At 52.9% G+C, this 24517-nt stretch overlaps 1 protein-coding gene across 5 annotated transcripts; it reads right to left on the bottom strand.

Annotated features, from left to right (window-relative positions):
* Positions 1-1685: 1685 nt before the first annotated feature.
* FKBP8 (FKBP prolyl isomerase 8) lies at positions 1686-13527 on the bottom strand. 5 transcript variants are annotated; one of them, XM_002828935.6, is made up of 9 exons: positions 13396-13527; positions 11589-11905; positions 9479-9648; positions 9299-9387; positions 8146-8363; positions 7531-7703; positions 3194-3271; positions 2588-2719; positions 1686-2179 (listed from the first exon to the last, which is right to left on the bottom strand). In XM_002828935.6, the coding sequence occupies exons 2-9, from the start codon at positions 11878-11880 to the stop codon at positions 2093-2095; spliced, it is 1239 nt and encodes a 412-aa protein (XP_002828981.3). In that variant the 5' UTR covers positions 11881-11905; positions 13396-13527; the 3' UTR covers positions 1686-2092. The 5 variants fall into 5 exon arrangements, with proteins under 5 accessions (XP_002828981.3, XP_009251263.2, XP_002828980.2 ...); XM_009252988.4 differs by having other exon boundaries at positions 8146-8366; XM_002828934.6 differs by lacking the exon at positions 13396-13527 and adding an exon at positions 12799-12955.
* Between the last annotated feature and the right edge of the window lie 10990 nt (positions 13528-24517).

A 24517-nucleotide genomic window follows, 5' to 3' on the forward strand; every position in this document is an offset into this window, starting at 1 on the left:
CTTTGCACTGGGCGTGCTGTTGCCCAGACCTGGGGCTGTCAGCTCCCTGCATGGGCAGACCCTTGCCATCGCTGAAATATCAGCGCACACATCCCCTGGGAGAGGTCTTCCTGGACCTCCAGCTGTGCCTTCTCACAGGCTGCATCCAGACATTCACATCCTCTCCCCTGGACCCCATCTGTCTCTTGTTTTGAGATGGAGTCTCGCTGTGTTGCCCAGGCTGCAGTATAGTCCCATGATCTTGGTTCACTGCAACCTCTGCCTCCGGAGTAGCTGGGATTACAGGGATGGGCCACTACACCCAGCTAATTTTTGTATTTTAAGTAGAGATGGGGTTTAACTATGTTGGGCAGGCTGGTCTGGAACTCCTGAGCTCAAGTGATCCACCCACCTCGGCCTCCCAAAGTGCTTGGATTACAGGTGGGAACCACTGTGCCTGGCGCATTCTTTTTTTTTTTTTAAACATAGATGGAATCTCACTATGTTGACCAGGCTGGGCTCAAGCGACCCTCCCACCTTGGCTTCCAAAGACCTGAAATTACAGGCCATGACACTACACCCCACCTCTTTAAAAAAAAAAAAAAAAAAAGGCCGGGCGCGATGGCTCACGCCTGTAATCCCAGCACTTTGGGAGGCCGAGGCGGGTGGATCACAAGGTCAGGAGATCGAGACCATCCTGGCGAACACGGTGAAACCCCATCTCTACTAAAAATACAACAAAAATTAGCCGGGCGAGGTGGCGGGCGCCTGATAGTCCCAGCTACTCGGGAGGCTGAGGAAGGAGAATGGCGTGAACCCGGGAGGCAGAGCTTGCAGTGAGCCGAGATGGCGCCACTGCACTCCAGCCGGGGCCACAGAGCGAGACTCTGTTTCAAAAAAAAAAAAAAGAGCCGGGCATGGTGACTCACACCTGTAATCCCAGCACTTTGGGAGGCCTAGGCAGGCAGAGCACAAGGTCAAGAGATCAAGACCATCCTGACCAACATGGTGAAACCCTGTCTCTACTAAAAATACAAAAATTAGCTGCACGTGGTGGCGCACGCCTGTAGTCCCAGCTACTCGGGAGGCTGAAACAGAAGAATTGCTTGAACCCGGGAGGTGGAGGTTGCAGTGAGCAGAGATCGTGCCACTGTACTTCAGCTTGGTGACAGAGTGAGACTCCATCTCAAAAACAAATAAATAAATAATAAAAAGAGAGACCTCACTCTGGTGAGGTCTTCCAGCCTAGGCTGGAGCGCACTGGTGCAATCATAGCTCACTAAAGCCTCAAATTCCTGTGCTCAAGTCATCCTCCTACCATCTGTCTCTTTTGAATTCAGCACATCCACTAGGTAAAGCAATGATGCCACAGAACCCATGCAGCAGCCACAAGATAGGGCCCACTAGGGTCCTGGATTTCAGATGAGGAAACAGTGAATGCTGGGGTAACGAGTGGAGCTGGGCAGTAACACCCCCAGAGTCCAGCTGAGTCAGACCTCTCAACCCACTTGTCCCTGCTACATCACCCCACTTCTCTATGCCTCAGTTTCTCCTCTGTAAAGCAAGTGTGTTGTGCCTGGAGAGGAGACCCCCAGCTCCAGCTGGCTCAGCCACATCCACCATGCTGTGTGACTCCAGATGCATCACAGGCTGTCTCTGGCCCAGCCCCAGGCAGCGGGAGAAGAAAGCTCAGGAGTCCGTGGAAATGCAGGGTGGGACGCTTTATTTCACTGTGGCGGGGAGGGAACCTGGACAGGGGGTGGCAGGCGGGGCAGGGGGGCTGGCACTCAGGCGGGGACTAGGCAGGGGAAGGGCTGCCCCCAGGCCTGTTGAGGAGAAACTGAGGCCGGCCCTGGCGGAGACCTAGCCCAGCGGGGTAAGGAGGGTGGGGGAAAACTGGGTCTGAAGGAAGGAGGGCCCCCTCCCTCTGGGCTTTCCTCCTAGAGGGCCTCAGTCCCTCCTGCTGGCTGGGCTGCATGACCCCCAATCCTTGCTCCCCTAACCCGGAGGAGGGGGCCAGACAAGGGAGGGCAGTGGACAGGGAGCCTGGGGAAGTTGGGGAGCGCAGGGCAGGGTCCATGGTGTGCAGAGGGGGTGGCGGCCAGCTAGGTGTTCAGTTCCTGGCAGCGATGACCACAGAGAGTGCCACACCCCCCAAGGCAACAGCAGTCGCCCCAAACAGCCACTTCCATGGGATGGACTGTGGATAAAAAGGAGGGGAGAGAAGGGTGGAGGGAGGTCAAGACTGGCCTCTGGGGCCTCAGCTGCCAGCACAGCCCAAACAGACCTCCCAACAAATCACTGCCAGACTATGTATTTCCCACTTCCTGGCAAACTCCTACGCATGCAGCAAAACCCAAATCAAATGGCCCCTCCTCCAGGACACCGCCCCTCGTGCCCTGGAAGAGGCTCCATAGTCCACCCCCAGCCTTCCAGCTTGAGTTCCACCTTCAACTCCACTCGTGATCACACAGGGCTGGGCTCTCTCCATGTCCCCTGCATCGCCCAGGACGGCCCAGTCTCCAAGGACATCCATGTATGCAAAATAAAATCCCTCTGCTAGGCGTGCCCTGCACGCAGCCCCTGCCCATTCTGTGCCCCAGCTTACCCAGGCACCCTTGCCAGGGCACTTAGCAGGCAGCCGGCTGGGGTTGCCCAGCATTTTCCGATACAAGGCAGTCTCCGTGCTCCGCTGTGCCGCATGCTTCTTCACCAGCTTTGAGAGCTCTGCGTGGATCGTCTGCGGAAGGCAGCGGAAGCTGAGAACATGCAGTGGCCAACCTGTCATCACTGGCGCTCTGCCTTTCTGGGACTCTAGGCTGTTTGGGTGCTGGGACCATTGGGACATAGGGGTCCCATCTGCCCCTTTCTGGGCTTAGCAAAGTCAGGGCTGCTGACCCCATCCCTCCTAGGGAGCCAGTAGATGGGGCAGAGCACAAGGTAGCCAGGAGACAAAAGGTTCTGGAAGGAAGGCCAAGGACATTGGCATGGAGCAGGCTGGCAGTGCCCTCAGCTGCTGGAGGGGTGAGAGCCCAGACTGCCTGTGTGGCCATCATGAGGGTCTTCACAAGCTAACCACGACCCTTCAGGTACCTACTCCGTGCCACTGCCCAGGTGGGAACACAACAGAGAGCCACAGCAAGAAAGACCTGGGGCAGACCACGGGAGGGACTTCCCAGCCGAGCAAGTCCCAGGGCACCCCTGTCCTGCTCACCTTGTTGGAAGGTTCTAGCTTCAGGGCTGCCCTCAGGATGGGGATGGCCTCACTGTACTCCCCCTGCTGGGCCAGCACCTGTAAGGGGAAGGGGGTGGCATCACTCTGGACCCATACCTGGGCCTCACTGTCCTTCAAGAAATCCAGCCCAGGAGGTTGCAGTGAGCCAAGATTGTGTCACTGCACTCCAGCCTGAGCAACAGAGCAAGACTCCATCTCAAAAAATAAAATAAAATAAAAACAGCCTGGCCAACATGGAGAAACCCCATCTCTACCAAAAAATACAAAAATTAGCAAGGCGTGGTGGCATGCACCTGTAGTCCTAGCTACTCAGAAGGCTGAGGTGGGAGGATTGCTTGAACCTGGGGGGCAGAAGTTGCAGTGAGCCAAGATCATGCCACTGCACCCCAGTCTGGGTGACAGAGTGCAACCCTGTCTTAAAAAAAAAAAAAAAGGGCTGGGCACAGTGGCTCATGCCTGTAATCCCAGCACTTTGGGAGGCTGAGGCGGGCGGATCACAAGGTCAGGAGATCGAGACCGTCCTGGCAAACACGGTGAAACCCCCTCTCTACTAAAAATACAAAAAAAATTAGCCGGGCAAGGTGGCGGGCGCCTGATAGTCCCAGCTACTCGGGAGGCTGAGGCAGGAGAATGGCGTGAACCTGGGAGGTGGAGCTTGCAGTGAGCCGAGATGGTGCCACTGCACTCCAGCCTGGGCGACACAGTGAGACTCCATCTCAAAAAAATAAAAATAAAAAAATAAGGCCGGGCGTGGTGGCTCAAACCTGTAATCCCAGCACTTTGGGAGGCCAAGGCGGGCAGATCAACAGGTCAGGACGTCGAGACCATGCTGGCTAACATGGTGAAACCCCATCTCTACTAAAAAATACAAAAAAATTAGCTGGGCATGGTGGCGGGCGCCTGTAGTCCCAGCTACTCGGGAGGCTGAGGCAGGACAATGGCATGAACCCAGGAGGCAGCACTTGCAGTGAGCCGAGATCACACCACTGCAGTCCAGCCTGGGCGATAGAGCGAGACTCCGTCTCAAAAACAAACAAACAAACAAAAAAAACAGCCAGGCTCCTGGCTACTCATACAAGTGCCAAATGGAGCTCTGGCAACATCCCTGGGTTCCAGCCACTCCCAAACTGCTCTCCTAGCCCTCAAACTCCATCAGTGCACACTTAGCTTGGCATTGGCCCCCGAAACATGCTCCTCCTTCCTGTCTCAGCTGGAGATCCAGGCACCCACCTCGCTGCCTCCTCCCTCACCACCTCCACGGGTGAGAGGCCGAATGGATGCTTCCAGAGGTTGTTTTTTTTTTCCTTTCCTTTGGAGACAGGGTCTTGATCGGTCACCCAGGCTGGAGTGCAATGACACGATCATAGCTCACTGCAGCCTCAAACTCCTAGGCTCAAACAATCCTCCAACCTCAGCCTCCCGAGGAGCTGGGACTACAGGTGTGTACTACCATGTCCAACAAATTATTTATGTATTTATTTATAAAATTATTATTATTATTATTATTATTATTATTATTATTATTTTGAGACGGAGTGTCACTCTTGCCCAGGCTGGAGTGCAGTGGCACGATCTCAGCTCAATGCAAGCTCTGCCTCCCAGGTTCACGCCATTCTCCTGCCTCAGCCTCCCGAGTAACTGGGATTACAGGCACCTGCCACCACCAGCTAATTTTTGTATTTTTAGTAGAGACAGGGTTTTACCATGTTGGCCAGCCTGGTCTCAAACTCCTGACCTCAAGTGATCCACCTGCCTCAGCCTCCCAAAGTGCTGGTATTACAGGCATGAGCCACCGCTCCAGGCCTACTTATTTATTTTTTTTATTTTAGAGACAGGGTCTCACCATGTTCCCCAGGATGGTTTTGAACTCCTGGGCTCAACCAATCCACTGGCCTCGGTCTCCCAAAGTGCTGGGATTATAGGCATGAGCCACCATGCCCAGCCCTTAATTATTTTTTAAATTTTTGTAGCAATGGGGTCTCACTATGCTGCCAAGGCTGGTCTTGAATTCCTGGGCTCAAATGATCCTCCTACCTTGGCCTCCCGAAGTGCTGAGATTACAGGTGTGAGGCACCACACCTGGCCCTGATGTTTCCAAAGCTTTGGCCATAGTGAATGATTCAGGACCAGGCACATGACCCAAATGAGTCAATGAGATCCAGCCTGCACTATGCTGGTGCCGATGAGAGATGGGTTGCTAAGGGGAGAAGATGGAGCTGGGCGAAGTGGCTCACGCCTGTAATCCCAGCACTTTGGGAGGTCAAGGCAGATGGATCACTTGAGGTCAGGAGTTCAAGACCAGCCTGGCCAACATGGTGAAACCCCGTCTATGCTAAAAATACAAAAAGAAGCTGGATGTGCTCGCTTGAACCTGGGAGGCAGAGGTTGCAGTGAGCCGAGATTGTGCCACTGCACTCCAGCCTGGGTGACAGAGCAAGACTCTGTCTCAAAAAAAAAAAAAAAAAAAAGGAAAGGGTAGAAGATGGAAATATCTGAAACTTTCCAGGGGGGACGGGGGAGCATCATGGTCACCCTGAGACAGGAGCCGGCCCAAGAGGGAAGGTCAGAGCAGAGAAACAGCATCCCCACAATATTGTGAGTGCCTGGATCCAGCTATGCCTGAAGCCAGCTAATCCAAACTTGGCAGTTCCATGAGCCATCGATCCCTCCTTTCTGCCTGAACCTGTTTGAGTGGGTTTCTATCACCTTCAACCAGCAGGTCCAAACTTGTATGAAGCTACACAAGCAGCCACTCCTGCTGCCCCCAGGAGGATACTACCCCCAGGTTGAGAACAAAGGCTTCAAAAACAGGAACAGCATCTTCTCCCTCTTCGTATTTCTCTGCAGAACTCCACACACAGTATGTGCTTAATAAATCCCAGCTGGAGGGAGCCCCACGTCAGGCTTTTCAGACACACAGCAGGTGAGCCAGTATCTGTGCCTCACTTTCCTTCGTTAACTGCTAAAAGGTACTGAAATCCCCACCTAGGGGTGGGGCTGTGAGGATGAACAGAAAAGGGGGTAAGAACGAAGGTCAAGTCTGTGCAAGCCAGATTCACCCCTATGTTCTGCCAGGACTTTTTTTCTGTTCTTTTGTTTTGTTTTTGACACAGGGTCTTGCTCTGCTGCCAAGGCTGGAGTGCAGTGGTGTGATCAAGGCTCACTGCAGCCTTGACCTTCGGGGCTCAAGCCATCCTCAGCCTCCTGAGCAACTGGGACGACAGGCCCGCGCCCCCACACCCAGCTAATTTTTGTATTTTTTTTGGTAGAGAAGGGGGTCTCCCTATGTTGCCTGGGCTTGTCGCAAATGTCTGGGCTCAAGCGATCCTCCTGCCTTGGCCTCCTGTAATCCCAAGTGCTGGGATTACAGGCATGAGCCATCGTGCCTGGCCTCTGCCAGGACTTTTACTGAGCACCTGCTATGTACCTGGCCCTGTTTGTAAGGTTGGAGATTCGGCAGTGAGCAAGACAGACGAAATCTCCACCTTCGAGTAGGGGAGATGGACAAGAGGCATGTCACCTCCACGTGCTGCCTGTCAGGAACATCTCAGGCAGTCGGCAATGCCTACGCAAAGGCCCTGAGGTGGAGAGAGCCTGGCTAGACAGCAGAAAGGGAGGACGCCAGGTGGGATGGAGAGAAGCAGAAAGTGAGGTGGAAGAGGTGATAGCAGGAGGGGGAAGACCAGATAACTCAAGGCCCCAAGGGCTGTGACTAGGATTCCACTTTTACTCCGAGGAAAAATGCGACCCATGGAGGTTCTATGTGAGGAGGTTTCAACACTGGGCCAAGCCGGGCACGGTGGCTCACGCCTGTAATCTCAGCACATGGGGAGGCTGAGGCGGGCATATCACTTGAGGTCAGGAGTTCGAGACCAGCCTGGCCAATATGGCTAACCACATCTCTACTAAAAATACAAAAATTAACTGGGTGTGGTGGCTCACGCCTGTAGTCCCAGCTACTTCGGAGGTTGAGGCAGGACGATCGCTTGAACCCAGGAGGAGGAGGTTGCGGTGGTGAGCTGAGATCACAGCACTGCACTCCAGCCTGGGTGACAGAGTGAGACTCTGTCTCCAGAAACAAACAAACAACACTGGGCCAAAGGTTGGGGACCCAAGACTCGAGGATCGAATTCTGGCCTCAGCCAATGAATTGCTGTGACCAGGCCACACTCCTGCACCCGTCTGGGCCTCAGTTTCTCCACCTGCACCCCAGAGCTCAGCTGGCTTATATCTATGCCTTTCTCAAATGCAGGGTTGGGGACCACCCCGTATACCCCAGGCTGAGTGACCCGGCCTGGCACCCCGGTGTGGCCTACCTTGCCCTTGCGGAAGAGAGCCTTGATGTTGTCTGGCTGGTGCTCCAGCACAAGGCTGCAGGAGCGCAGGGCTGCGCGGTAGTGGTCGAGCTTCAGCTGTGAGGCCGCCAGGTTGTTCAGACACTTCACCTTCAACTGCAGGAGCTGTGCCTCCTCCTCGAACGTCATGTCCACTATTGGGAGACAGTGCCCGCCACGGCAGCCGTCACCACGCCACCAGACACCCTGGCACCCACCCCTCTGCGGAGGCTGCCTCTCTGGCCTCAGTCTCCCCAATTTTAACACCGGACCAAGGGCCACGCTTTCCTGGGGCTCTCCTGACGAAGCTACAAGATGGAGCCTTAAGCAAGCGAGGGCCTAGCCCGTGGTACGTGTGAACTGGCCCGGTGTATGGTCACCCCATCCCCATATACACTTGCATTCTACAACACTCCACTGGTCTGGGATATACCACGAGTCTGTAACAGGCCCTAGGTTAGGGGCAGTTGGGGATCTACCCATATTCTGGGCTATTCTAGAATATTCTGAGTCTGAGGCTCTCTGGGGCTGGAAGTTTCTGGCACAGAGTGGACACCTTTGCAGGGGAGATGGTGGGGATCTGACCCAGGCGGTCACCTTTGGCGCTGGAGGTGATGGCCTTGATGGCGAGGTCATAGGAGTTGGCGGCCAGGACGAAGTCCGCCCGCTGGTAGTGGGCGTTGCCGCACTCCCGCTTCCGGTTGGCCAGGGCCACGCGCTCCTGCCCCGTGAGCATCTCCAGGTCAGGCCCGTCCACAGCCGTCTTCAGGGTCACCTCCAGGCACAGGGCCGCGTGCGGGGGGATGTATGGGCTCCTGCTAGTTGGGTGGGAGCAGGCAGGGGCAGCACTCAGACCTGGTGACCCCTAAACCCGCTGGGCTGGCTAGGAAGGAGTGAGCTTGGCTCAAGCCCCGGATCTGTCTCCCCTCTGCCCTCCGTCATTCCCTCCTCAGTAAAGTGCAGGGGAAGTGACTTGCCGCCTTGGAGCTGCGGGACTTGACGAACGAGTTCCCCTCCCTAAGCCTCGGTTTTCCTTCTTTTTTTTAAGACACAGGTTCTCACTCTGTTGCCCGGGCTGAAGTGCAGTGGTGCAGTCTTGGCTCACTGCAGCCTCAAAAACATGGGCTCAAGTGATCCTCCTGCCTGAGCCTCCTCAGTAGCTGGGACTACAGGTGTGCACCACACCCAGCTTTTTTTTTTTTTTTTTTTTTTGAGACAGAGTCTCGCTCTCTTGCCCAGGCTGGAGTACAGTGGTGCGATCTCGGCTCACTGCAAGCTCCACCTCCCAGGCTCACGCCATTCTCCTGCCTCAGCCTCCAGAGTAGCTGGGACTACAGGCACCTGCCACCACGCCTGGCTAATTTTTTGTATTTTTAGTAGAGACAGGGTTTCACCGTGCTAGCCAGGATGGCCTTGATCTCCTGACCTCATGATCCGCCTGCCCTGGCCTCCCAAAGTGCTGGGATTACAGGCGTGAGTCACCATGCCCGGCCCACACACGGCTAATTTTTAAATTTTTTTGTATAGAGATGGGGTCTATATTGCTTAAGCTGGTCTGGAACTCCAGGTCTCAAGCAATCCTCCTACCTCAACCTCCCAAAGTGCTGGGATTTCAGGTGTGAGCCACCTCACCCAGCCTCAGTTTCTTGGCTATAAAATGGGCAAGTAGATGGGGTGAGCCGAGGGGTACAGCCACTCCACCCATCCCCCTCCTGAGACCTGCAGAGACCTAAGGGTGGCCGACTCTCACCTGCCTTGTGGGCCGTAGCAGTACTTGGAGTCAGCAGTGACCATGGCCGTCTCCCCAACGTCCATGAGTGGGACACTGAGATCCAGGGCCTGGGGTGCGTGGGGATAGCCAGCGGTCAGGCAGACTCAGACCCAGCAATGCGCGCCCCTCGCCCCTGCCCTGTCCCACCCCAGCCCGCACCTGGATGACGTCACAGTCACCCAGAGTGAACACCAGCTCCGGCTCCTCCTGCACCCGCGTGCCATTCTCCAGCGACGTCTGCAGATGTACGGTGACCACCTGGCCCTTGACCGGGCGGCTCGAACCTGGCGGCCCTGGGACCAGCGTCTTCTTCCTCAACAGCCCGTTCCCTGCCAGGGTCCAGGGACATGCAGCCTGTCACCTGGCGGCTCAAACAGGCACCCGCTCCCCTGAGCCCCCACTCCTACCCTCAGCTTTGCCCACTAGCTGTCCAGAGGGGGCTGGCCCAACACTGGGGCACAAACCAAACTTCCAGTGGCCACTCTGCCACCAGAGTGGGGAACCCCACATGCAGGACACTGGGCAGGATGGGACAGACTTCGGGGTGACAGTGCTGGTGCTACAGACCAGCTAACAATGGTTGGTCTGGTTGTTTTTTTTTTTTAAGAAAACTGAGGCTTGCCGAGTTTCCAGCTATTTGAGAGGCCAATGTGGGAGGATCACAAGTTCAGGCCAGCATCTGGGCAAAATGGCAAGAACCCAGTCTCCCCACCCTCCTCAAAAAGAAAGAAAACCAAAGCTCAGAGAGGACAAACAGCCCTCAGGCTGAAATCCTTGCCCTGAGATGTTTGGGCCTCGGTTTACCCAGCCATGAAATGAGGTGCTCATGGGGCCCTTGGTTAGCAGAACCCCTGTGATACAGTGTCCCCACCACAGCACCAAGTGGGATGAATTTAGAAGTTAAGCAAAGGTCACACATGGTGGCTCATGCCTGTAATCCCGGAACTTTGGGAGGTTGAAATGAGAGGACTGTTTAAACCCAGGAGTTTGAGACAAGCCTGGGCAACATAGTGAGACCCCGTCTCTACAAAAAATAAAAAATGACCAGGCATGGTGGCTCACACCTGTAACCCCAGCACTTTGGAAGGCTGAGGCAGGAGGATCACTTGAGGTCAGGAGTTTGAGACCAGCCTGGTCAACATGCTGAGAACCTGTCTCCACTAAAAATACAAAAATTAGGGGCCAGGCGTGGTGGCTCACACCTGTAATTCCAGCACTTTGGGAGGCCGAGGCAGGTGGATCACCTGAGGTCAGGAGTTCGAGACCAGCCTGGCCAACATGGTGAAACCCTGTCTCTACTAAAAATACAAAAATCAGCCGGGCATGGAGGCGGGCACCTATAGTCCCAGCTACTCAGGAGGCTGAGGCAGGAGAATCGCTTGAACCTGAGAGGCGGAGGTTGCAGTGAACTGAGATCGCACCACTGCATTCCAGCCTGGGTGACAGAGTCAGACTGTGTCTCAAGAAAAAAAAAAAAAATTAGTAAGATTTTTATCAGTAGTGGTGGTGATATTTAGTAATATTTCTGTTCCATCAGTGTCAATATGATTGGATATTATTGCTATAGTATTGTTATTACAATCGATAGTGGTAATGATATCTTATTATTTGCATGGGCACCAGCATTATTCGGTATATTAGATATCAGTACTATACTAGTAGCAAGACATCTTCCATAGAATACTAACATTTCTCTTGTTTTCAGTTGCTGTGATGGGGTATGTTGGGGGGAACATGTGTGGGCTCACGTAGTTTTCTTCTTGTAGGATTGCTCTAAGCATTTACAATACTATCACTACCGTGAACCAACCAGAAGGCTGAACAAAATAACATTCCTCTGATCCACTTGACCCCAGAACACATTTTTGGTTTTGGAAGTGGGGTCTCGCGGTGTTGCCCAGGCTGGCGTGCACTCAGGACACATTTTTCAGAGCCCAAGCATGTGTCAGACAAATGCCAAGAAAAGATGCATTGATGGGGTTAGGAGCTGCCAGCGCCTGGCGTGCTGGCTGTGTGGCTCTGGGCAGGTGACTCAGCCTCTCTGAGCCACTGTTAGCAGATCTGGGAAACAGGGACACAGCACATTGTGCATGTGTGTGAGTCAATGAATGGGGTACATCAATGTGAAACATCTCCAGTAGTTGCCTCTGGCTGGTGATCACGGTGGTGACCACGTGACTTCCAACCCTCACAGCACAGATGGGGAAATGAGGCTCAGGGGACAAGAGGGCCAGGGCCAAGGGCACCCTGATCCACCTTTGCTCCTTACCCAGAATGTCCAGCCACTCTTCCGGGGCCGGGGCTGGGGCGGGCTCGGGCTCCATGGCAGCGAGGAACTCTCGGGCCAGGGCCCCAGGCTGCTCAGCCTCCTCCACCGGGGGTTGTCCCATGTCCTCCAGCGGTGGCAGCTCACTCAGGTCATCCTCCTCCTCCTCTTCCTCCTCCTCTTCCTCCTCACCCTCTGCATCCTCAACCCCATCCAGCACCTCGAAGTCCTCGAGCGGTGGGACCCCGGCGGGCAGTGGGGCAGAGGGCTCAGAGGGTTCAGCACACGATGCCATGCTGCTGGGGGGACGGGAATTGGCCCTGGAAGTGGGGGGCAGAGATGTGGGTCAGAATCCTACACAGCCCCTCAAAGTCTCCACTGTACCGATTCCCCACACTGCCGATCACTTTCTGTGTAACTCAAGGGCTCCAGGCCTCAGTTTCCTCATCTATACAGTGGGTGTAACAACAACCCCAGCTTGTTGGGAGAAATTAACCCATGCATCAAGCCCTTGGCATCAGGCTCAAACAGTGTTAGCCATTATTAGAGCTAATTATTATTTAATGTTTACAAAAACTCCAGGAAGTAGGGAAGATTCCCCCCAACATTTTACAGAACAGGAAACAGGCCAGAGGGGCAAAGCCATTTGCCCAAGGTCACAGAGAAAGCCAAAGGCCAAAGGAGGATTTGAACCTGGGGCTTCAGGCCCTGTGGCTTTGCCTGATTATATGCTAAACCAGGGGTGCTGGGATTTTTGTGGAGAGGACAGCCTCCGAGGCCTTAGGGAAGCCATTTTTAGAGCCTCTAGGGCCACTGGGGGGAAACTGAATCTTTTACCAGGGCCTCCCACCTCCAGCCTCTTCTCCAAAGGGGAGACCCTCCCCAAAAGCACCAACTGTAATCACCCAGAAACCCCAAGCGTTTTTTCCTTCCACACCCTGAATCTAACACTATCCCCCACAACCCCAACATCAGGGACCCTGGCCCAAACCCTTCCCTAGGAGACCGTCCTACTCTCATCAGGCCTCGGTCCCACCCCCTCAAAGCAGCCTCCTTTCCAGGAGTGGTCGAGGTCCCACCACATTCTACAGCTTCTTCCTTGCCCCAGACCTCCTGAACCAACAACCAATCCCTCCGTCCCCCAGGCCCCAAGCTCAGAAGAGTGTGGCACAGCCATCAAACCAGCCTGCCGCATCCCCTCCCTAGCCCTCACCTGCCTGCTCCTCCCGGGCTCGGAACCCCACTTTCAGAGACCCTCCCAGCCCCCACCCCCATAATTCCCCGCGCCCGCACAATTCGGCCTCCCCTCCCACCCCCCCGCCCCAACCACCACCGCCCCCAGCACGGGCCAGCTCCCCCCACAGCCGCTCCGTCTCGCCGTAAACACTCCAGTGTCCCCAGACGCCCCCCCTTTTCGATCCCATAACACCCCACGCCCTCCTGACGCCCCAGAGCCCCGGCCGGGCCCTCAGTCAAGCCGCGACCCAGGCCCCCAACGACCCACGCCTGTCTGACGCCACCAGTCTGGGGCACCCGACCCCCGCACGCCTCGGGCGCCCCTGGCCCTGCACGCCTCCATCGGGACCCTCCCACTGGATCGCCTTTGCCCCCAGTGACCCCCATCCCTGGCCACCCACGCCCGGCCGCGCCCCCTCGGGCACCCCCGACCCCGGTGCCCCCCGGCTGGCCGCCCGCGCGGCCCCTCGCCCCGCCCATCGGCCGCAGCCCCCGGCGCTCTAGCCCCCGGACCAGCCTAGGCCACGGCAGCGGCCCGGCCGGCACGGCGCCCCCAGCACCCCAGGACACTTGCCTCTGGCTCCGGGACCCCCGCTTGGGGTCCTGCGCCCCCCTCCCCGCCCCCAGCCGCGGCCGCCGCGCCTCGGGAACCAGGTTCGGCCGCTCGGCCCCGCCTCTGCCGTGGCCATTGGCCGCCGCTGCCGCGACTGCCGCACCCATTGGCTCGTGCAGACGTCCGTCCCGGGCGTTGGCACCTCCCCCTTCCTGCTTGGCTCCGCGGGGCGTTCTTAAAGGGACCGAAGCCTCCCGGCTGTTGGGGCTGGGGCTGGGCCTGGGGCTGGGGCTGGGGCTGGGGCTGGGGCTGCGGCTGCGGCTGCGGCGGGGGTGGGGGCGGGGGACCCTGGGCTGGACCCCAACACGGGTCAGTATCGCGCAGCCTGTGCGACTCCTGCCTCTCCCCTGAGCTTCATCCTGATCATCTGCGAAATGGGGATAAACACCCCCATCTATGCACTCTCACCTTGAGGGCTGCTGGGGGCACAGTCCGCTCTAAATGCTATTTCCTTAAAGAGTTCAAGCTTGACGGGCAGGGCAGCTCTGGGGTTGCCGAATGACCCATCCTGAAGCCTTAGTTACAGAAGTGCACCTGAGGGCCTGAGGAGGAGTGACGTGCCCAAAGGCATACGGAAACCTCCCTCCCATCCCCCACACAGTTTAATGTCTAGAAGGTTGCCTGGTGCATACCGGAGGCGCTCAATTACTGCTGCGCAGGCGACTGAGCCAGCAGGGCCACTGAGAGGAGTTCCTTCTCTATGCACTGTCTGCTGGAGGGTGATAAGGTCCCCATGGCCCGGGAAGAAGGTGGCATCCTTGATTAGCTAAGTTTTTGTGGATCTTGTTTTGAAACCGGGACACTTCTCCCTCCTTCACTCAGTTTTATTTCCTTCCTAGCAGTTACTCCTTCCAGAATTATCTTGTCATTTTTTTGCTTGTGGTTGGAGGGAGCATCCCTCACTCTGCTTCATCCTGGCAGAGATTTTTGCCTGATTTGTACCCAGCACCTCCTTGAACCATGCCTGGCATCTATAGAAACTCAATAAATGGGTAGGTGGATGCATGGATGGATGGATGAATGGATGGGTCAGACACCAGCTTTTGGAGGTAGCTATCATGGAGGTGGTAACTGGCTTTTTGGAGACAACTAACTTCTAAGGTTGGAGTTCCCAGGTTGCCTCCTACAGGAAGCCCTCCCAGACCTCCCCAAGGCAAGACCAGGTGCCCCATTTGGCTGTCTTGGCACAATGAAGTTGATGAACGTCCACTTCATAACTAGTTTACTTGGGTTTTTTGTTTGTTTGTTTTTGTTTTTTGAGAAGAAGTTTCACTCTTGGTGCCCAGGCTGGAGTGCAATGGCGCAATCTCAGCTCACCGCAACCTCCCAGGTTCAAGCGATTCTCCTGCCTCAGCCTCCCGAGTAGCTGGGAGTAGAGGCATGCACCACCATGCCTGGCTAATTTTGTATTTTTAGTAGACACGGGATTTCTTCATGTTGGTCAGGCTGGTCTTAAACTCCCAACCTCACGTGATCCGCCCACCTCGACATACCAAAGTACTGGGATTACAGGCGTGAGCCATCGTGCCTGGACTTTTTTTTTCTTTCTTTCTTTTTTTTTTTTTTTTGAGACAGAGTCTCTCTCTGTCGCCAGGCTGGAGTGCAGTGGCGCGATCTCGGCTCACTGCAACATCCACCTCCTAGGTTCCAACGATTCTCCTGCCTCAGCCTCCTGAGTAGCTGGGACTACAGGCGCCTGCCACCATGCCCAGCTAATTTTTATATTTTTAGTAGAGACAGGGTTTTACCATGTTGGCCAGGATGGTCTGGAACTCCTGACCTCATGATCTGCCTGCCTCAGCTTCCCAAACTAGTTTACTTATATCTCTGCCTTTTTTTTTTTTGAGATAGGGTCTTACTTTGAAACCCAGGCTGGAGTGTAATGGCACGATCTCAGATCACTGCAACCACCTCTATCTCCTGGGCTCAAGCAATCCTCCTGCCTCAGCCTCCTGAGTAGCTGGGACCACAGGTGCACCGTCATGTCCAGCTAATTTTTTTTTTTTTTTTTTTTTTTTTGAGACAGAGTCTCGCTGTGTAGCCCAGGCAGAGTGCAGTGGCGCGATCTCGGCTCACTGCAAGCTCTGCCTCCCAGGTTCACACCATTCTCCTGCCTCAGCCTCCCCAGTAGCTGGGACTACAGGCGCCTGCCACCATGCCCGACTAATTTTTTGTATTTTTAGTAGAGTCAGGGTTTCACTGTGTTAGCCAGGATAGTCTCGATCTCCTGACCTTGTGATCTGCCCACCTTGGCCTCCCAAAGTGCTGAAATTACAGGCGTGAGCCACCTCACCTGTAATTTATATTTTTTGTAGAGACGGGATTTCCCCATGTTGCCCAGGCTGGTCTCGAACTCCTGGGCTCAAGCAATCCTCCCATTTTGGCCTCCCAAACTGTTGGGATTATAGGTGTGAGCCACTGCCCTGATTTAACTCTGCCTTGCCCTCTACACTGGAAGAGCCCCAAAGTCTGAGAAGGCTTTATTCTTTCTCATTGTTGTAGCTCTGAGGCTTGTACAGTGCCTGCCGCAAAAGGTAGTGGTGGGGTCTCACGGAAATCACTGAGGAAGGAAGGGAGGTTCGACAGCCAGAAAAGGTGGTAGCATAGCAGAGCTATGTAAGAAATCACCTGGAGGGCTGGGTGCAGTGGATTATGCCAGTAATCCCAGCACTTTGGGAGGCCGAGGTGGGTGGATCACCTGAGGTCAGGAAATCTAGACCAGCCTGGCCAACATGGTGAAACCCCGTCTCTACTAAAAGTACAAAAATTAGCCGGGTATGGTGGTGCGTGCCTGTAATCTCAGATACTGGGGTGGCTGAGGCATGAGGACTGCTTGAACCCCAGAGGTGGAAGTTGTAGTGAGCAAGACCCAGTCTCAAAAAAAGAAAAAGAGAAAAAATTAACTGGGAAGGGGCATGAAATAATCCCTGGGTGACTCCAGGATCTTAGGGACTTAAACTATTCCCCATCCATCACTGAACCCCAGTTTTTAATTGTTTTTATTTTTTAACTTTTTTATTTTTATAACCTACCTGAACCCCTATGTCTGTATCTGCACAGTGGGGTTTCTTGCTCATCCATCTGCATCTCCGTTACAGGGGCAGGAGGAATTGCACTAAACAACAATACTATAAAAGAAACAAGCCTTGGCTGGGCACGGTGACTCATGCCTGTAATCCCAGCACTTTGGGAGGCTGAGGCGGATGGATCACCTGAGGTCAAGAGTTCGAGACGAGCCTGGTCAACATGGTGAAACCTGTCTCTGCGAAAAATACAGAAATTAGCCGGGTGTGGTAGCACATGCCTGTAATCCCAGCTACTCGGGAGGTTGAGGCAGGAGAATCGATTGAACCCGGGAGGCAGATGTTGCAGCGAGCCAAGATCACGTCACCGTACTCCAGCCTGGGCAACCTAAGCCTGGGTAACATAGTGAGAGCCTGCCTCTCAGAATATTAATTAATTAATTAATTAATTTGGAGACACAATCTCCCACGTAGAGTGCAGTGGAGCAATCTGGGCTCACTGCAACCTCTGACTCCCAGGTTCAAGGATTCTCCTGCCTCAGCCTCCTAAGTAGCTGGGATTACAGGCGCCTGCCATGACCCATGACTAATTTTTTTTTTTTTTTTTTTTTTTTTTTTTTGAGACAGAGTCTCACGAGGCTGGAGTGCAATGGCGTGATCTCGGCTCACTGCAACCTCTGCCACCCGGGTTGAAGCAATGAAGCAATTCTCCTGCCTCAGCCTTCCTAGTAGCTGGGATTACAGGCGCCTGCCACCATGCCTGGTTAATTTTTTGTATTTTTAGTAGAGATGGGGGTTCCACTATGTTGGCCAGGCTGGTCTCGAACTTCTGACCTCGTGATCCACCTACCTTGGCCTCCCAAAGTGCTGGGATTACAGGCATGAGCCATCACACCCGGCCTCTACAGAAAATTTAAAAATGTAGTCCCAGCTAAATGGGAGGCTGAGGTGGGAGGGATCCCTTGAACCCAGGAGGTCGAGTTATGATCAAAGCTCTGCACTGCAGCCTGAGCAACAAGGCAAGATGCTATTTCTAAAATAATAGTAATAATTATTATTATAAATAAACAATAAGCTACTAAAATAAACTACAAAATAACACCACCAACAATAATAATAATGGCTGGCATTCATTGAACAGGTATTTGCAGGCAAACATTTTACTTATATTTACTTTTCCCTTTTTTTTTTGGGGGGACAGAATCTCGCTCTGTCGCCCAGGCCGGAGGGCAGTGGCACGATCTCGGCTCACTGCCACCTCTGCCTCCCAAGTTCAAGCAATTCTCCTGTCTCAGCCTCTGGAGTAGCTGGGACTACAGGCGCCAGCCACCAAGCCTGGCTAATTTTTGTATTTCTAGTGGAGACGGGGTTTCACCATATTGGTCAGGCTGGTCTCAAACTCTTGACCTCGATCTCAAAAACAAAACAAAACAAAACAAAAACAAAAAACAGGAATATTCTACTTGGAGGCCATATCATTGGCTGCATGTAGAGTTGCAATTGTTGTGTTTCCTGGTGAACTGAACCTTTTTTTTTTTTCGAGATGGAGTCTCAATCTGTCGCCTAGGCTGGAGTGCAGTGGCAAGATCTCAGATCACTGCAGCCTCTGCCCCTTGGGTTCAAGTGATTCTCCTGCCTCACCCTCCCGAGTAGCTGGGATTACAGGCACCCCCCACCATGTCTGGCTAATTTTTGTATTTTTAGTTGAGATGGGGTTTCGCCGTGTTGGCCAGGATGTTCTCAAACTCCTGATCTCAGGTGATCCACCTGCCTCGGCCTCTCAAAGTGCTGGGGTTTCAGGCATGAGCCACAGCGCCAGGCCCAATCTGAACTTTTCATTGTTAAGATGTGCTCCTCTTTACTTCTTTCATTTTTCCCTTAGAATGCACTTTGTTAAGATTGCACACCAAGCCTGGGCATGGTGGCTCACTCCTGTAATCCCAGCACTTTGGGAGGCCGAGGCGGGCTGATCACGAGGTGAAGAGATCGAGACCATCCTGGCCAACATGGTGAAACCCTGTCTGTACTAAAAACAGAAAAATTAGCTGGGCATGGTGGCACACTCCAGTAATCCCAGCTACTCAGGAGGCTGAGGCAGGAGAATTACTTGAACTCGGGAGGCGGAGGTTGCAGTGAGCCGAGATCGTGCCACTGCACTCTAGCCTGGAGACAGAGCTAGACTCCATCTCAAAAAAAAAAAAAGAAAAAAAAATTACACACCAATTTTCCTTGGTTCATGTTTTCTTTCTTTCTTTCTGACACAAAGTCTCACTGTGTGGCCCAGGCTGGAGTGCAGTGGCACAATCATGAATCACTTCAGCCTCAAACACCCACGCTCAAGCAATCCTCCCAGCTCAGCCTCTCCAGTAGCTTAAACTACAGGTGTGCACCACCATGCCCAGCTACTTTTTTAATATTTATTGTTTGTAGAGATAGAGTCTTGCTATGTTGCTCAGGCTGTTCTCAAACTCCTGGGCTCAAGCAATCCTCTCACCTCGGCCTTGCAAAGTGCTGGGATTACAGGCATGAGCCATTGCGCCCGGCTCCATCTTTGTTTTTTAACTGGGGCATTTGGTCTATTGGTATTTAATGTAATTATGGACATATCTAGCCATAAATCTGTCTCATTAGGTGGTTTTTCTCTTTCTTTTTTTTTTTTTTTTGAGATGGAGTTGCTCTGTTGCTAGGCTGGAGCAGTGATCACGCCATTGCGCTTCAGTACAGGCAACAGAGTAAGACCCTATCACATACACAAAAAAGGAAATGAAACGGAAAAAAGTGGCAGAGAAAGCCTTCGAGTCCCCAAACCCGACCCCCCAAAGTCCCCATCTCCGGGCAGACCGAATGTTCCCATAACTTTCTATCCTCTCCCTTCATCATACAAAAAAAATGTTCTTATCTCAAGTCCAGTGTATACAAAACATCAGGGGCCAGCCAAGTCCCTTTTGGCCTCTATCTATAGTCCCCACCCCTTCTAAGACCCTCGTAAATGTTCCTTGGCTTCCAAAAGAGCCCCAAGGACCCACTGAAAAGTTTGATTTTGGCCTGGCACTGTGGCTCATGTCTGTAATCCCAGCACTTTGGGAAGCCAAGGTGGGTGGATCACTTGAGGTCAGGAGTTCAAGACCAGCCTGGCCAACATGGTGAAACCCTGTCTTTACCAATACAAAAATTATCTGGGCATGGTGGTGCATGCCTGTAATCCCAGCTACTCAAGAGGGTAAGGCAGGAGAATCACCTGAATCTGGGAGGCAGAGGTTGCAGTGAGCCAAGATTGCAATACTACACTCCAGTCTCGGTGACAGAGCAAGACCCGGTCTCAAAAAAAAAAAAAAGGCGGGGCGCAGTGGCTCACGCCTGTAATCCCAGCACTTTGGGAGGCCGAGGTGGGAGGATCACAAGGTCAGGAGATTGAGACCATCCTGGCCAACATGGTGAAACCCCTCCCTACTAAAAATACAAAAATTAGCTGGGCGTGGTGGCAGGTGCCTGTAATCCTAGCTACTCGGGAGGCTGAGGCAGGACAATCGCTTGAACCAGGGAGGCAGAGGTTGCAGTGAACAGAGTTTGCGCCACTGCACTCTAGCCTGGCAACAAAATGAGACGCTGTCTCCAAAAAAAAAAAAAGAAAAGAAAAAGAAAAAAGCCTGGCTTCTCCAGCCTGGGTGTCTTCTGCTGCAGAGTGCAAACAGAGCCATGGTTCTTCTTTTCCCAGCAGCCTCCATCCCAGCTGCCCTCTCAGAAGTGTCTCCTGCCTGATACATTGAGCTCCCTGTCAATTCTTACAAAGATCAAGTCCGCCCTAGGTGCTTTCCCATCATCTTTCCTTGGCTCCTATAATTCCCTCAGCTCCAAATGATTGTCTGCTTCTAGAAAACTCCTATTTCTACCTCAAAACCCCATCCAGAGGTACCTCCCTCCTTGCAACCTTCCTTGCTTCTAATATTAGCCCTCACATCCTATTCTAGTTTTCTCCAGCTTTAAGTCCCTCTGCTTTTTTTCCAACCACTGACCCCAGTGGGGTAGAGGGGTCTATTTCTGACTCTGTTTCTCCTCCTCCACTAGGGCTAGGTAAGAAAGGAGAACTTCATGGGTCCCCAGAATATGGGCCATATCCAGAGGGGAGTGAACAATTTATTATTTTTTTTTTTGAAATGGAGTCTTGCTCTGTCGCCCAGGCTAGTGGGCAGTGGTGTGAACTCAGCTCATTGCAACCTCCGCCTCCCAGATTCAGGCAATTCTCTGCCTCAGCCTCCCAAATAGCTGGGATTACAGGCACATGCAACCATGCCCGGGTAATTTTTGTGTTTTTAATAGAGATGGAGTTTCACCATGTTGGCCAGGCTAGTCTCAAACTCCTGACCTTGTGATCTGCCTGCCTCAGCCTCCCAAAGTGCTGGGATTTCAGGTGTGAACCACCACGCCTGGCCGAAAAATTTTTAAAACTGTTGAACTGCTGGGCATGGTGACTCACACCTGTAATCCTAGCACTTTGGGAGGCCAAAGCGGGCAGATTACTTGAGGCCAGGAGTTTGAGACCACCCTGGCCAACATGGTGAAACCCCATCTCTAGTAAAATACAAAAATTAGCCGGGTATAATGGCATGTGCCTGTAATCCCAGCTCCTCGGGAGGCTGAGGCAGGAGAATCACCTGAACCCGGGAGGCAGAGGTTGCAGTGAGCTGAGATTGTGCCACTGCACTCCAGCCTGGGTGACAGAGTGAGACTCTGTCTCAAAAAACAAACAAACTGTTGAACTAAATATATAAGAATTCTAGTCAGGTGCAGTGGCTCACGCCTGTAATCCCAGCACTTTGGGAGGCCGAGGCAGGTGAATCAGAAGATCAGGAGTTCGAGACCAGCCTGACCAACATGGTGAAACCTGGTCTGTACTAAAAATACAAAAATTAGATGGGTGTGGTGGCACACACCTGTAATCCCAGCTACTTGGGAGGCTGAGCCAGGAGAATCGCTTGAACCCGGGAGGCAGAGGTTGCAGTGAGCTGAGATCGCACCTCTGCACTCCAGCCTGGGTGACAGAGTGAGACTCAATCTCAAAAAAAAAAAAAAAAAAATTCTAGCCGGGTACAGTAGCTCACACCTGTAATCCCAGCACTTTGGGAGGCCAAAGCAGGCGGATCACCTGAGGTCAGGAGTTTGAGACCAGCCTAGCCAACATGGTAAAACCCTTTGTCTAGTAAAAATACAAAAATTATCCAGGTGTGGTGGCGGTGCCTATAATCCCAGCTTCTGGGGACGCTGAGGCAGGAGAATCACTTGAACCCAGAGGGTGGAGGTTGCAGTGTGCTGAGATCGCACCACTGCACTCCAGCCTGGGTGACAAAGTGAGACTCTGTCTCAAATTAAAAAGCAACAGGCTGGGCATGGTAGCTCACACCTGTAATCCCAGCACTTTGGGAGGCCAAGGAGGGTGGATCACGAGGTCAGGAGTTGGAGACCAAGCTGGCCAACATGGTGAGACCCTGTCTCTACTAAAAATACAAAAATTAGCTGGGCATGGTGGCGCACACCTATGATCCCAGCTACTCGGGAGGCTGAGGCAGGAGAATGGCTTGAATACGAGAGGCAGAAGTTGCAGTGAGCTGAGATCACGCCACTGTACTCCAGCCTGGGCAACAGAGTGAGACTCAGTCTCAAAAAAAAAAAAAAAACCACCACCAACAACAAAAACCAATTGTTGAACTAAATATATAAGAATTCCTGCCAGGTGTGGTGGCTCACGCCTGTAATCCCAGCACTTTGGGAGGCCGAGGCAGGCTGATCACAAGGTCAGGAGATCAAGACCATCCTGTGAATGGTGAAACCCCGTCTTTACTAAAAATACAAAAAAAAAAAAAAAAAAATTAGCTGGGTGTGGTGGCAGGCGCCTGTGGTCCCTGCTACTCGGGAGGCTGAGGCGGGAGAATGCTGTGAACCCAGGAGGCGGAGCTTGCAGTGAGCTGAGATTGTGCCACTGCACTCCAGCCTGAGCGATAGAGCGAGACTGTCTCAAAAAAAAAAAGGATTCCAGTCCTCATTGACTTCTTTTTTTTTTTTTTTGAGACAGGGTCTCCCTCTGTTACCCAGCCTGGAGTACAGTGGTGAAATCCTAGCTTACTGCAGCCTATCCAAGCTTACTGCAGCCTGGAACCTCTGGGATCAAGTAATTCTTCCACTTCAGCCTCCCAAGCACCTGGGACTACAGATGTGCACCACCACGCCCAGTTAATTTTTAAAATTTTTTTTAGAAACAAGGTCTCAATGTTTCCCAGGCTGGCCTCGAACTCTTGGGCTGAATGGATCCTCCAGCCTCTGCCTCCCAGTCATTGACTTTCGCATGAATGATGGCAGCAGAACCTGGGAGTGATATTATCAACAGTTTACTGAGGGCTTACTGTCTACCAAGTCTTGTTGTAAGGATTTTGCCTACGTGATTTCATAAAGTTAAGCTGCTTGCCCAGGGCCATTCAGCTAGGATTTAAAACTCAGATATGTGTAATTCCAGGGCTCTGAAACAGTCTTCATGTGCCCAAGAACTTGTGTGTTTATCTTCCAAGCTCTCTACAACCTTCAGAGATAGATGTTGTGATTACACAGACTCGCAATTAACAGAGACTCAGAGAAATTACAAATATAACTTATAACACACACACCGTATAGAATCTCAATAGCTAACAATAATTACTTTTAACATTAATTTTTTTTTTTAAACCTAATGACACACTTCTCAAAAGCAAACATGTATGGAGCAATTACTATTCACCTTGTTTTCTTCATACATTTAACTTGGATTATCTCACTTTAAAAAAGGCATCCTAGTGGCTGGGAGTGGTGGCTCACGCCTGTAATCCCAGCACTTTGGGAGGCTGAGGCCAGCAGATGGCCTGAGGTTGGGAGTTCGACACCAGCCTGGCCAACATGGAGAAACCCCATCTCTACTAAAAATACAAAATTAGTAGGGTGTGGTGGCACATGCCTGTAATCCCAGCTACTCGGGAGGCTGAGGCAGGAGAATCCCGTGAACTCGGGGGGCGGAGATTGCAGTGAGCTGAGATCACGCCATTATACTCCAGCCTGGGCAACAAGAGCGAAACTCCGTCTCAAAAAAAAAAAAAGAAAAGAAAAAAAAAAAAACAGGTATCCTAGGTAGGGCGCAGTGTGGCTCATACTTGTAATCCCAGCACTTTGGGAGGTCGAGGTAGGCGGATCACCTGACGTCGGGAGTTTGAGACCAGCCTGACCAAATAGAGAAACCCATCTCTACTAAAAATACAAAATTAGCTGGATGTGGTGGCGCATGCCTGTAATCCCAGCTACTCAAGAGGCTGAGGGAGGAGAATCGCTTGAACCCGGGAGGCAGAGGTTCCGATGAGCCGAGATCCTGCCATTGCGCTCCAGCCTGGGCAACAAGAGTGAAACTCCACCTCAAAAAAAAAAAAAAAAGGCATCCTTGACCGGGCGCGGTGGCTCACTCCTGTAATCCTAGCACTTTGGGAGGCCGAGGCAGGCAGATCACGATGTCAGGAGTTCAAGACCAGCCTGGGCAACATAGTGAAACCCCGTCTCTACTAAAAATACAAAAAATTAGCTGGGCATGGTGGTGGGCGCCTATAATCCCAGCTACTCGGGAGACTGAGGCAGGAGAATTGCTTCAACCTGGGAGGCAGGGTTGCAGTGAGCCGAGATGGCGCCATTGCACTCCAGCCCAGGCAACAACAGCGAGACTCTGTCTCAAAAAAAGAAAAGGCATCCTCATCTCCGTATGAATTCATGGTTTGTATTTATTTTTTATTTCTTGAGACAGGGTCTTGCTCTGTTGCCTGGCTGGAGTGCAGAGGTGCAATCACGGCTCACTGCAGCCTCCACCTCTGGGACTCAGGTGATCTTCTCACCTCGGCCTCCTGAGTAGCTGGGACTACAGACATGTGCCACCATGCCCAGCTAATGTTTTTATTTTTGTTTTTGTTGTTGTTTTGAGACAGAGTCTCACTTTGTCACCCAGGCTGGAGTGCAATGGCGCGATCTCGGGTCACTGCAACCTCCGCCTCCTGGGTTCAAGT

The sequence above is a fragment of the Pongo abelii genome, chromosome 20 (genome assembly GCF_028885655.2).
Source record: "Pongo abelii isolate AG06213 chromosome 20, NHGRI_mPonAbe1-v2.0_pri, whole genome shotgun sequence".
NCBI lineage: Eukaryota > Metazoa > Chordata > Mammalia > Primates > Hominidae > Pongo > Pongo abelii.